The sequence below is a fragment of the Myotis myotis genome, unplaced genomic scaffold (assembly GCF_014108235.1).
Source record: "Myotis myotis isolate mMyoMyo1 unplaced genomic scaffold, mMyoMyo1.p scaffold_m19_p_6, whole genome shotgun sequence".
Lineage (NCBI taxonomy): Eukaryota > Metazoa > Chordata > Mammalia > Chiroptera > Vespertilionidae > Myotis > Myotis myotis.
Window position 1 is genome coordinate 39180403 of NW_023416368.1, and position 14078 is coordinate 39194480.

General features: G+C 38.8%; 1 protein-coding gene across 16 annotated transcripts in view; it reads left to right on the top strand.

Annotated features, from left to right (window-relative positions):
• The window catches only part of KIAA1109 (KIAA1109 ortholog), a 164161-nt gene that overhangs the window by 44198 nt on the left and 105885 nt on the right, over window positions 1–14078 (top strand). For 14 of the 16 annotated variants that reach the window (XM_036313371.1, XM_036313370.1, XM_036313369.1 and 11 more), the window contains 5 exons: window positions 951–1159; window positions 4024–4251; window positions 5263–5400; window positions 8616–8795; window positions 10929–11057. In XM_036313371.1, coding sequence (XP_036169264.1) covers window positions 951–1159; window positions 4024–4251; window positions 5263–5400; window positions 8616–8795; window positions 10929–11057 — 884 coding nt within the window. The remainder of the gene's footprint in view (window positions 1–950; window positions 1160–4023; window positions 4252–5262; window positions 5401–8615; window positions 8796–10928; window positions 11058–14078) is intronic. The other 2 variants (XM_036313359.1, XM_036313364.1) reach the window with 2 other exon arrangements.

Consider the following 14078-nt stretch of genomic DNA (forward strand, 5'->3'; position numbering starts at 1 on the left):
AATTAGTAGGCCAAGCTGTTTCCTGGCTTGCATTATCTCATTTGATCCTCACAACAACTATGAGCTAGATATTGACATTCTTTTTTTTTAAAAATATATTTTATTGATTTTTTACAGAGAGGAAGGGAGAGGGATAGAGAGTTAGAAACATCCATCAGCTGCCTCCTGCACACCCCCTACTGGAGATGTGCCTGCAACCAAGGTACATGCCCTTGACCGGAATCAAACCTGGGACCCTTTAGTCCACAGGCCGACGCTCTATCCACTGAGCCAAACCGGTCAGGGCTTGACATTCTTATTATCATTGTAGAGTTGAGGAAATATGCTCAGAAAAAGCAATTATCTAATTTTCTCAGGTCTGTCCCTCTAGAAGCAGCAGAGCTGAAATAACAACAATGTGTATGTCAAACTACATATTTAAAGTACTTGATTTTGTGAAGTGTTAGTTTCTTTAATGCATTTGATAACTATCATAGTTATCCTGAAGCTTATGCGCCTTATAATTGGGGTCCAAAATGGAATTAGAGTCAAGTGATTATTCCTTTGTATTATTCCAGTGAGTTACGTTTTAAAGAATAATTTTCAAAATTGTTCTTATGTATGGAGCTTGGTAACATCGCACTGTATTTGAATAGCTGTTTAAAGGAAAACCAGTGTACTTTAAGGCCCAAGTATAATTAAAGCCTAATCATGACCCAAATTTATGTTGCAGGGACTTGATGTTAACAGGAATTTTTCATTGAGTCTGTGCAGTCTGATTCATGTATTTCTGCACATATTTCAATGAAGTCTGTTCTATTTTACATTCTTAATTATTAGTTTTTCAGGTATGTTTTCATTTATGCTATATGTATAATATCAGAGTTAATTGCTTTCGTATTTGCCTTGAAGAATTTCTAAGAGGCCCTTTCCTTCCTTCACCAAACTTTTTGTTTCCGAATTTATCCCAGTGTCAGAAATGGAAGAAACAATGCTGTCTGTGTTGAGGCCATCCCAGAAGACGTCAGACCGAGTCATTTCTTCTCCCTCTACTTCTTCCCGCCCACCTGTTGACCCCTCCGAGCTGCCACCTGATAAACTGCATGTGGAGATGGAACTTTCCCCAGACTCTCAGATAACTCTCTATGGACCGCTATTAAATGCTTTTTTTTGTATAAAGGTATGATTTTTTTAAAAGAACTTGCATATTTTTAGATATATGTAAAGCAGTTAATATCTAATTGAAATTGAGACCATTTGCAATAGCCAGTTGGATGATTTCAAGTGTTGAGAATATATTATATATGTTGAGAATAGATTATATAATAAAAGCCTAATATGCTAAGTGTCTGGTCATCTGTTCAACCAATCAAAGCATAATATGCTAATGATATGCTAAGGCCACTCAACTGTTCGCTATGACATGCATTGACCACCAGGGGGCAGATGCTCTGACAGGTAGGTTAGCTTGCTGCTGGGGTTCAGCTGATCGAGACTGAGAGAGATAGGACAGACATGCCCTGGAGCTCTCTTTCAGCCCCTCCCCCAGCTGGCCCCACCCCCGATGGACCCCCATTGGGGCAGGCCAGCCAGACCCCATCTGTGCACGAATTTGTGAACTGGGCCTCTAGCGTGTGTGTGTGTGTGTATGTGTGTGTGTGGCCCAGTGCATGACATTCGTGCACTGGGGGGGGGGGCGGGGTTTCCCCCTCAACCTGGCCTGCGCCTGGGGAGTGCGACCTAAGCCAACAGTCGGACATTCCCTGAGGGGTCTTTAGTGCTGCCGCTGCTGCACTCACCAGCCATGAGCCCAGCTTCTGGCTGAGCAGCGCCCCCTCTGTGGGAGCGCACTGACCACCAGGGGGCAGCTCCTGCATTGAGCATCTGCCCCCTAGTGATCAGTGTGCGTCATAGCAACTGGTTGTTCTGCTGTTTGGTCAATTTGCATATTAGCCTTTTATTTATAGGATAGTGTAGATAGTACTAGACTCAATTATAAAATTATTTATTAAAGTAGTGTACTCTTCAATTTATCATTATTTTGAGCATTTAGCATGTTCTAGGAGTTGTGCTAGCTGCTAGAGATAGAAATGATATTGCATCTGCTCTCAAGGAGAAAAGTTAGGAGGGATAAAGCAGGACAGACGTGTGGACAAACTTTAACACATTGTACTTAATGCAGTAAGTATAAGTTAATCTCTTATCTGAGGGTAATTGGTACTAGGAAAAGTCTACTTCAAGTGAAACCATTAAAAATGGACAACTTTATTTCATGGTAATTAATCAAAGGTTTGTTTGGAGCTCCATCTGAACATTTGAAGCAAATATATGTAAGTAAGTTTATTTCAGAATATCACAAATTTAGGTTCTGAAGAAATATGCACTTATTTTTTGAGTAAGGACTAAATCAAGTGTTAATTAATTTTGGTATAATTCTTTCACTAAAATTAAATGACTACAGTATGAGAGCACTTAGAGGTTGGTGTCTTTAACATGCTTATGAAGAGAGGCTACTTTAAGAACAACAGGTGAGGAGTTCATCCGTTTTCTAGATGTCTCTCTTATCCTTTTGATATTCAGCTCATACTTTTAAAAAGTCACCAGAAGTCATCAATAATTTTTACTGATTTACTCTTCTGCATAGGTAATTAAGCCTTCCAGATCCTCACTTAGCACTGAGAGTTTTTCCCGGAGACTTGAGCAGTTATCCAGTGAAGCTGACATTCTTATTATCATGAAATTTTGCATTTTCCCAAGATTTTTCAAATTCATGTTGGCTGTTTACTACATCTGACAACCAAAGAGAGAGTAATTATCCAAACCCTAATAGTCACGGGCATTGGCGTTCCGTGTGTGAGTCTAGTTTCATCAGTGCTTCCTTACACACTCCCTTTTGTGGTCTCATTGCTGCAGAGGCTGGGATAGCGAATGCTTAGCTAGCAGAACCTGTAACACACAAGGTTCTGGGAAGGTTTGGGATGGTTAAGGCTGGTCAGGGAAAGACAGTCAAGATTTGCTAGCCAAGACTGGGAGGAGAAGTGCTAATTGAATGGTTTAGAAGGTACTTAAAATCTCATGTCAAGCAGATTCTAAGTAGGACCTGTATTATTTAGAGGCAGGAAACAGAAGAAAAAGCACTGGTGTTGTGAGTCAGTAGTTTGGGATTTTTATAGTCCAGGCACTATATGAAAAGATAGTAATTGACCTGATGTCTGGAATCTTAGCCAGAAAACAAATGTCAATATCCAGAATGCAGAATTTACCAAACATTGACTTGTTTCTAATATAGTTAACAGTGTTAACAGGAATATTTTAACAACTTTTGATTAATACTGACAGATCAAATAGACAAAATACAAAATAAATGGGAAGAAAAATATTTTAATTAAAAATAAAATTTGATGCAAAGAAACAGAATATTATTAGTAGTGGGAACACTAATTAATGCATAAGAAACCAGGATGAACTATGTGAAAGGAAGTTTTGGTAACTGTTTTATAACATGTTTTGTCAGCAATAACCAAAATTGGACATTCTTATTAAACTGTTAAAACATTCCTGATAAATATTCCAACTGGAATATATGAATTGTAGTATTTAGCTAGTTGGATGTAGCCAAATTGATTTTCAGTGAAGTGATCTGCTTCCCCCAAAGGATGCCTCTGAGTATTATTTCCTCTGCACTCTGAGAAGTACAGTTGACAACTGTTGAACCTTATAAATCTCCAAAGATTTCTTCTAAGATGTAGGTTGCAAGTTTTTGCTATAATTAGAGGTGGTATTATCATGAAGCTTTACTACATAAACTTCTGTAACTTTTTGTTTGTTTGTTTTTTGCTATAGAATATTTATTTGATAAGCAGCCAAGTAAGCATATGTCTTAAATATGTGTATCCTTTTTTCCATTTTTAAGGAAACAGACCAGATGCTTTTAATAAAATAAAATAGGTTAGGGAGATGCTTAGTTTACAAACTTTAGGCTGTAAGGTGAAAAGTTATTGTTACATATCTCTTTTGATAGCCATTTGTTCTTAATATTTATAGGAAAACTATTTTGGGGAAGATGACATGTATATGGATTTTGAAGAGGTTATTTCAAGTCCGGTTCTGTCCCTGTCAACGTCATCCAGCTCTGGATGGACTGCAGTTGGAATGGAAGGTGATAGAAAGGAAAACGAAAGTTCAGCCAAGTCAATTCATCCTCTGTCCTTGCGTCCTTGGGATATTACCGTGCTTGTGAATTTGTACAAAGTTCATGGGCGTCTGCCTATTGTAAGTGTATACTTATCAAAATAGTCTGGAATATCATGTGAAATTCACCCAGCATAGGAAACTGTATATGTGCACACACATATAACTATAGAAAAATTCAGATTAAAAACTTCTAAATTTATCCTTTTATCTCTATAAAGCTAGCTTATTTTCTTCAGAATGTGATTACTTGCTCATTTATAATTTTAGTCTTCCTCCTTTTACTTGCGTTTCTTCTTTGTTGTTCTGTGTAACTTCAGAACATTTTGACATGTTTATAGTTAGCTTGAAGGATATTCTAGGATTTTACATTTTGTTAGTCTTCATCTCCAACTCCAGACCAGTTTGGGGCCTCATGGTGGACCTATTACAAAATCAAGATTCAAGCTTGACCCTGGAGGTGGAATTGTGCCCCTGCAGTTTCGGATCCAGCATTGAATCCTGGTTCACTCTAAGGATGACTTGTGGGCCTGTTGGGGCTGACTTGGAACAGGATTATATTCCCCAAAGAACCCATGGCCATTGGATCCAGGCCAGATGTGGTGGGTGGCCCTGAGCTTTGGGCTGCCTACCGGCTGCATGTCATGTGCCTAGGGCTGCACAGCAGAGGCCACCTGTGTGCTTAGTGGACCTAATGTCCTTACTGGGGTTCCAGTAACTTGTGTTTGTCAGTAAAGCACTGTTTCTCTTTTTAAAATTCAAAATCTGCCCTGACTGGTTTGGCTCAGTGGATAGAGTATCGGTCTGCGGACTCGGGGGTCCCAGGTTCGATTCCAGTCAAGGGCATGTACCTTGGTTGCTGGCACATCCCCAGTGGGGGGTGTGCAGGAGGCAGCCGATCAATGTTTCTCTCTCATCGATGTTTCTGACTCTCTATCCCTCTCCCTTCCTCTCTGTAAAAAAATCAATAGAATATATTTAAAAAAAAAATTCAAAATTTCTTAATCATATAAATACAGTTTTTATTTTCTTGTACTTCCCTGGTCTTTGCCTTTTTCTATATTTTGATTATGGGGTTTTGTTTGACTTTAGCACGGAACTGCCGATGGTCCTGAGTGTCCTACAGCTTTCTTGGAAAGACTGTGTTTTGAAATGAAAAAAGGATTTAGGGAGACCATGCTGCAGCTTGTGCTGTCACCCCTGAGTGTGTTCGTCAGTGACAACTATCAGGTAATGTGAAAGTGAGTCGTGTAGAGATTTAGAAATTTCTTGTTACTGTTTATAGGGTGAAAACAATGTGTTACATGGAGGCTACTGCTCTGTAAACTAGAAACTTTTCATTTAACCATAGTAAGAAGTTTTGTATGTGTGTATGGATGTATGAGAGTTTTCCAAGAATCTGTTTCATTATCTTTCCACTTTCCCTGTTTATGTGGTCCCAGACGATTATATATTATATCCATTGTTTTTAGAAATGGAAAGAAATACTTTATAACTTTCTCATTTATTTATGGAAGGGAAAAATGTAGAAATATTGGTGGATTCTGCTGACAATCACAACCTAAGTATTACTATCAACCAGTACCATAAATCTTCAAAACATGCATATCTGCATGGCCAGTGATTTATTTTTTTCATCTGACATACCTACAGGATACTTTGTTAACGCTTTCACTGTATCCCTGGGGCTCTTTTGGAAGAGAGCCAATGATATTCATCAAATGGGAATAATTTATATTCCTGGGTAGATTATCACTTCATAATTAATTAATTTTTAATGACTGATGGCTTCTCTTTCTACCATTACTTTAGGGCTCTTCTCTACTTTTAGAAATATAAATGGATTAATACAAGGCCAGGGAAATATGTAAGTGGGAAGGTGAATCTGATACCTCAGATTATCGATGGATAATAACTTACTGTGGAGTCTGTGTAGTAATTGATCATCTTGTTTCTAATAGCCTACTCCCTTTTCACTGTTTTGCCATAAATGATTATATTTTTCTACATAGAATTTTAATTTATATTTTCATATATACACAGTATAATACATGCTTCTTTTGCCACAAAATGTGCTTCCTTTTTAAAACTTTTATTTCAAAATAATAATAGAGTCACAGGAAATTGCAAAGTTAGTACAGTGAGTCCCCGTATCCCCTTCCCCCAGTTTCCCCATGTTGACCTTGTACATAATTATAGTGCAATATCAAAACCAGGAAGTTGACATTGGTGCAATGGGTGTGCATAGTTGTATGTCTACTCACCCCATATAGATTGTCACTGAAATCAAGATGCAGCACTGTGCTATCATCAGAAAGATCTCACGTGCACAGCACTTTTATTTTAGCTTGCTGCAGGAACCTTAAAAACAACTCTTGTTCTTCTCTCTCTAATTAGCGGATCATTAGAATTGGTTGATTTTTTTTTTTTTTAAATTCTGGGAGGTGAGTGTGCGGAGAGGAAACCCATCTCCTTGTTTTCAATCTATTGAGGAAATTAATAAAGGTGAAGGGAAGTGTCTCCTGATGGCTGAGTTCTGAGAATCTTAGCTAATTTTTTGGTTTCTTATGAATACCTGATGACACTTGAACTTTTATTTCCATCACTACATTCTCAAAAGACTGGACCAGATATAAAAAAACATTTTATTGAGTTCATTATGAGAGGTCAAGTCCCACAGACTGGACTTCCCCACCCCTGATCTAAAGCGATGGATGGATTATTGTGTCAGACTTAGGAAACTACACATTCTACTTCATGGTCATCTTATGACACATTGGTTTCCTAGGCCTCCTGTGGCAAAGTATCCCACTTCGGGTGCTTGAGACAACAGAAACTCATTCTCTCACAGTTCTGAGTCTAGAAGTCTGAAACCAGGTGCTGGTGGGCCATGGTCTCTCAGAAGGCTGCAGGAGAGAATGTGCCTTGTCTCTTCCTAGCTTTTGCTGGTTGCTAGCCGTCCTTGGCATTACTTATCTTGTAGACACATCACTCAAGTTTTACTTCCATATTCATATGGCATTCATGTGTCTATGTGTTCCCAGTTTTCTCTTACTAAAACATGTGTAAGAAGGAATCCCTACTCCAATGTAATCTCATTTTGACTTGATTGCATCTGCCAAGACCCTATCCTGTGTCCAAATAAAGTCACATTCACAGGTACGTGGGCTTGGGACTTGAACATAGCTTTTGGGGGATACCATTTACCCCATAACATGATGCAACCCATAATACAAATTTCGAATATAACCGTTATTAGTGTATTAGGGAGGCTACACCTTTAGGACAGGCCAATTTCCATATGTATTTTTAAGCTTAAAAAAAATACTATGAAAAATTTTATACTGAGAATTATGGATTCTCTGTGCCAGAAGAAATCTTTACTGACCATCCTCCCCAACTCCCTCAGATAAAGCAAGGAAACCGAGGCCTGGAGAAGTTAGGCGATTTTATATACTGTTACACAACTTAGATGAAAATAAAATAAAACATTTTTTACAAGTTCTAGAGGTGTATTATAGTCATAATTTGAAACTCCCTTCTAAGAAGTCCTTATGAATTAGATTTTTTAGCCTTTCTCCTTAAAACAATTTTTTTAAGAACAGATTTCCACAATGTGTTGAAACAAGGAACACTAACTCTCTAAGCTGGCCTGCACACACACACTGAGAAGGCTGCCATAGTAATACTCACTTGGGAAATATCTGTGAACTGTCTCAGTGTATAGCCGTGTGTTGGTGTCTCTGAGAAGACCTGCTGTGAGGTCCTCTGTGCAGGTACTCGGTCAGTAGTATCTGCTTTTGTGGTCACTCAGTTAGGTGCAGTGGGATACTTGATGACCAAGGCAGAAATGGTCTTTACCCTAGTCAACTGGTGGAGAGATAAATATGGAGGGAATTACCATTAAGATAAATACTTTCAAGTGTTAAAAGTGTTGCAAGGAGAGGTGTGAGGTGCTTGGTAGCGTATCATGTTCTTGAGACAAGAACATGATAAAATATGCCTTTACTAACAGAATCTGTATGGAAGTCGGCTTCCTGCCCTAGTTCTTCATTTTATGGTCTTAATGATCTTCATTGTTCCCTGTTATTTTCTTCTTTTTAACATTTTAATCTCATTATTCCTGCCTTCCCGCAAGACATTGTATTTCCTGCTAGTCAGAGTCTGGGTTTCTTTTTCTTCCTCAAGGCAGGGACCACTCAGAGAGCTATGTTCTTTGTAGGACTTTGCTGTCTTGCTTTGTAGCTGGGCTTTCATGGATACTGTCACGGCAGAAGCTTTACTCAGACTTTCATGGGTAAAAGGCGTGTCAGGAGCTTGTGAATCCTGAAGCCTTATTGTCCAGATAGCATGTTTTTTACTGTTCGTCTCTGGGGAAAAAACAACTAGAAATCATAATGCAATTTTCTTGTATGTATTTCTCACTCTCTTGTTCTTGTTTCCAGCAGCGACCCCCTGTAGATGACGCACTCAAGGAAGGTCATATCAATCTGTCCGGTCTCCAGCTGAGAGCACATGCCATGTTCTCAGCAGAAGGTCTTCCTTTGGGAAGCGATTCCCTAGAATATGCATGGCTAATTGACGTGCAGGCTGGAAGCCTCACAGCTAAGGTCACGGCACCACAGGTACAAGTGTCAGAGTACTATCTGCTATGTTCTTTTCCTTTTCCTCCACTCACCCACTGCCCCAAGAGCAAGTTTTTGAATGTCCATTGCATTTCCACTAATGACATTCTGATTCCTGCCATTCACAATTTTTTTTAGGAATAGATGAATAAGAAACAAATTTCATTTTTCTGAGACACATGAAATTGATGAGTGTAATGTTGTATAGTTCTACATAGTACTTTAAAGAATTTGAGACTTTCTTTGGGAAAAACTTAGGCTGAGCTATATATTGCACATATATGTATTATTAAGCTTATATGATTCTCCACTGTTGGAATAATCTCCTTTTCCCAGTATATAGAATAAGTTTTCTAAAAATTTTGCTTCTTTGTATATTTCTTAGCATTTACGATATTAAGGATTAGGTAGCATAGTTCTTTACTTGTCATGTCTCAAAGCAAGATACCATCATTTGTACCTGCTTATTAGTGATGTGGGGTACTGGTTTAAAAAATAGATAAGAATTTACTGGTGAGTAAGCCTGGCTTAGAGGGCTAGTTAAGATCCTTTGGATAATTTCTCCCTCCCTTTCATCATCCATCCCACTGTGTCTTTAGAAGACTCAGAGGCCTTAAAGATTACTTACTTCTAGAAATGGACCACTGAAATTTAGTAGACCAGTCATTTTACTGTAACATTTCACCTGTTGAGCCATATCTTTATGATAAAATCCATGCTTATCTGGCATTTCAAAAGACTGAAATGTGGCAGAAATGTACATACTCAATTTTAATAAAAAGTTACAGAGTGGGTATGAAACATAATTGAGAGGTTGGTAGTAGCAACAAGATGAGTAATGAATCGAAGTATCTTCTATATCTGAAGTAAATTGTTGGGAGACAGCAAAAATTAGGATTCTAAAAATAGGAAAATGAATGAATTGCAAAGGGATATTTTCTATAGAAATGGATACAAAAAATATAATGGAATGTATAAAAATGGACAAAAAATATTCAGTGCTCTCTGGCCTCATAACTAGCCTGTCCTTAATATCCACCATTTTCTGTCTCTCCATTTACAAGTAAAAACTGAAGCATATAACAAAAGCTTGTTTTTTAATGAGCTATGCCGATCCTGCAAGACTAGGTACGATTCCTTTAACCTAAGGATTGCTAGACTCTCACATGCTTATAAATTGCATTTCTTAGAAAATGAAGTATTTTCTTCTGCCTTAGCGTCTTGGCATCACTGTTTTCTGTGAGATTCATGATTCCTTAGGTGCTTTTAATGTTTATGCCATTCTTTGTTTTAAAAGCAAAACTCATGTTTTCCAATAGTTTAAATTATGTACTTTTTAGGGGGGATAATATGTATAACCATGTCTCAGTGTGTTTACTAACTCTAATCAATTATAGTATTTGGGGTTTTTTAAAATCTAAAGATATGATGAAGAGTTGCTATATGGTTACTTAAGCTTTTATTTACATAAACAAACATGATCTTCAAAATACCTGATTTCCCTAAATCGTAGTTCAATATGATAATTAAATACTCAAATTTCACACCAATTCTTGATTATTAGGTAGAGAATTCTAGGTGTGAGGACTCTGATTAGTCATATAAGAAGGAAGATATGACCTTGAAGAAATGTACTTTAGAAGTTGAATTTTTCAGTTGAAATTAATTCATTTTGGAAATGTATTTTGTCATTCATGAATGTAAAGTAACATGAGTTTATAAATGATGTCAAGGTAGAAAAATCATGATATTGACTAACAAGTGGATTATGTAGCAGCATGTATAAGACAGCGCTTGGGATCTTTCAAGCTGTGTTAATATTCTTTTTATTTTAAAATATATTTTATTGATTTTTTACAGAGAGGAAGGGAGAGGGATAGAGAGTTAGAAACATCTATGGGAGAGAAACATCCATCAGCTGCCTCCTGCACACCCCCTACTGGGGATGTGCCCGCAACCAAGGTACATGCCCTTGACCGGAATTGAACCTGGGACTCTTCAGTCCACAGGCCAATGCTCTAGCCACTGAGCCAAACTGGTCAGGGCTGTGTTAATATTCTTAATTAGCTTTTGAGCTCCAAGTGCTTGTTAAGTGTGCTAACATGTTGTCAAACTATACTGCTTATTTTGCAGCTGGCTAGTCTCTTGGAGTGGGGTCAGACATTTGTTTTTCATGTGGTGTGTCGAGAGTATGAACTGGAAAGACCCAAGTCAGTAATAACATGTCAACATGGACTTGATCGTCGGTTCTGCGAATCCAAGGTATGTTGACAAATTGGATAGCAGCGTTACAAACATTTGTGGACTTTTTAAAATAACCGATTAAAATATCAGCTTTAAAGCAAATGCACATGGGCACAAAGTAAACACTATAGTTCAGTTTTTTAAATTAATAAAATTACTTTTGAAAATCATAGCCAGTTGTTATTTAGTTGTAAGTATCTAAAATATGAGATAATTGCCTGGCTGGTGTGGTCATTGGTTGAATATTGACCTCTGCTAGGATGTCATGGTTTGATTCCCAGTCAGGGCACATGCTCAGGTTGCGGGCTCAATCTCCTGTAGGGGGTGTGCAGAAGGCAGCCAATCAATGATTCTCTCTCACCGTTGATGTTTCTCCCTCTCTCTCCCTCTCTCTAAAATCAATTAAAAAATAAAAATAAAATATGAGGTAATTATTAAAACATGCATTCACAAATAAATGGAGATATGAAAGCTATGTCTTATCTCTTACATGTTTGCTGTCAATACTCATATTGCATTGAGTCTTTGGGATTGGCTCTATATTTGTGTAGAGAATTAGAAACTGAAGCCAGAGGAAGTTCAGATTCCTTGCATGACACTGTTTGCAGACTCCTCTCTTCAGTGTGATTAGCAGTGTGGGGCATTTGCCAGTTTTCTTGACTTCATTTATGCTCTTTCTACAACATTGCATGACCTTGACTCGGTCATTACAGCAACTTTAAAAGGTGCTGTGACAATGACAGGCAGACTGTTATTTTGTAGTAAATACTGTTCCTTATGAATTTGGGGGTGGGGAGCATTTGGAGGGGGCAGGGAGAAGTGTGCCCATTTCAGAAAACTCTGGTTTCAAAAGAGAAAAATAATTTACCCTATTCTATAATACAGAGATGACTATTGTTTAGTTTTTCTATTTTCTTTTCTGTGTGTCTTTCTTTATTCTTTTGCTATACAAAGTATATTTGTTTGCTAATATATTACTATAATTGAGTGTGATTCATCCTGCTTTTAATTTTATGTCCAAAAAAATCTGTAACCCATGCTTATTTACCAACAATAATGGAAATAGCTACAATTTTGTGATAAAAATTAGTTTTTCCTGCCTAGCCAGTGTGGCTCAGTGGTTGAACCACTGAGGTTCAATTCCCAGTCAGGGCACATGCCCGGATTGTGGGATTGATCCCCAGTAGGGGGCATGCAGGAGGTAACCAATCTGTGATTCTCATCATTGATATTTCTGTCTCTTTCTCCCTCTCCTTTCCTCTCTGAAATAAATAAAAACATTTAAAAAATTAGTTTTTCCTGTTCTATGCACATTGCCAGGCCCCAAGAAATTAGTTCCTTAATCATTTATCAGCCAGTTAGTTTCTTTCTTTTTTTTTTTTTTTAATATATTTTATTGATTTTTTTACAGAGAGAAAGGGAGAGGGATAGAGAGTTAGAAACATTGATGAGAGAGAAACATCAATTCAGCTGCCTCCTGCACATTCCCCACCGGGGATGTGCCCGCAACCAAGGTACATGCCCTTGACCGGAATCGAACCTGGGACCCTTCAGTCCTCAGGCTGACACTCTATCCACTGAGCCAAACCAGTTAGGGCCGGTTAGTTTCTTATGGATAATTCACACATGCTTACAGGCGTCTCCTCCCTTTTTTCTTATTTATTTATTTTTATTATTTTTTTGTTAATCCTCACCCAGGAGTATTTTTTCCATTTATTTTTAGAGAGACACAGAGAGAGAGAAACATCGATGTGAGAAAGACACATTGATTGGTTGCCTCCTGCATGCAGCCCCATCTGGCACCGGGGATTGAGCCTGCAACTGAGGTAAATGCCCTTGACCAGAATCGACCCTATGACCCTTCAATCTGAGAACCAATGCTCTAAGTACTGAGCCAAACTGGCTAGGGCCCTTTTTTCTTTTTTAGACTCAAAACTTTTATGTCACATTCAGTTTTATTGAGGCATAATTTACATACAATAAGTTCACCTTTTTGTTTATACCACCTGTAAACAACACCTCCCTCCCCTATGGACTGTATATTTCTACAAGTGTGTGTGTATTCAATATACAGGCATGCACATAGGCTCGCACATAAATATGTGTATACATTTTTAAAAATAATTCTTCATTGTTGAAAGTATTACATATGTCCCCCCTTCCCCCCCATTGACCCCCTCCTGCCCATCCCCGGCCCCTTGCCCCAGGCCTTCACCCTATTGTCTGTGCCCAATTTACCCTTTTAAAGTTGTACATTTCACATTTTGACGAATGTGGTAAATACTGGTGTAACCACTAGCACCAGTGAAGACCTGGAACATTTCTATCACCTTCAGTTCCTTCATGTCCCTTTGCAGTCAGCTGCTCTGCCATGCAACTCATATGCTTTCTGTCATTTTATTTTATTACTAGAGGCCCGGTGTATGGATTAATGCACATTTAAAGGAAATTAATTAGAAGGTGGCGGCAGGGTGGGACTGGGCAAGACAGGCTGGATATGTACAGGAGCCAACCTCCCAGGGTCCTTCCCCCGCCGGCCACACCTGGGGCGGGGCCAGGGCTCAAAGGGCCTCTGTGGAATGAGCGAGTTCCTTCCAGCAGGTGGGGTCCCTCAGCCTGGCCAGTGGGGATGGGCCAAAACCGGCAGTCCAACATCCTCCGAGGGGTCCTGGGATGAGAGAGGGCACTCTGCAAAGTTGCTGTCGCTCGGCAGCTTCTGCGTTGAGCGTCTACCGTCTGGTGATCATTGCGCATCATAGCTACCAGTTGGACGGTCGGACGGTCGCTTAGGCTTTTATATATATAGATTATTATTTTTGTTGTTGTTAATCCTCATCTGAGAATAGTTTTCCATTGATTTTTAGGGAGAGTAGAAGAGAAAGGGTAAGACAGAGAAACATCAATGTCTGAGAAACCCATCAATTGGTTGCCTCCTGCTTTAGCCCTGACCAGGTTCCGGGCCGGGGAGGATCCTGCAACCAAGATACATGCCCTTGACTGGAATTGAACCTGGGACTCTTTGGTCCACATGCTGTCACT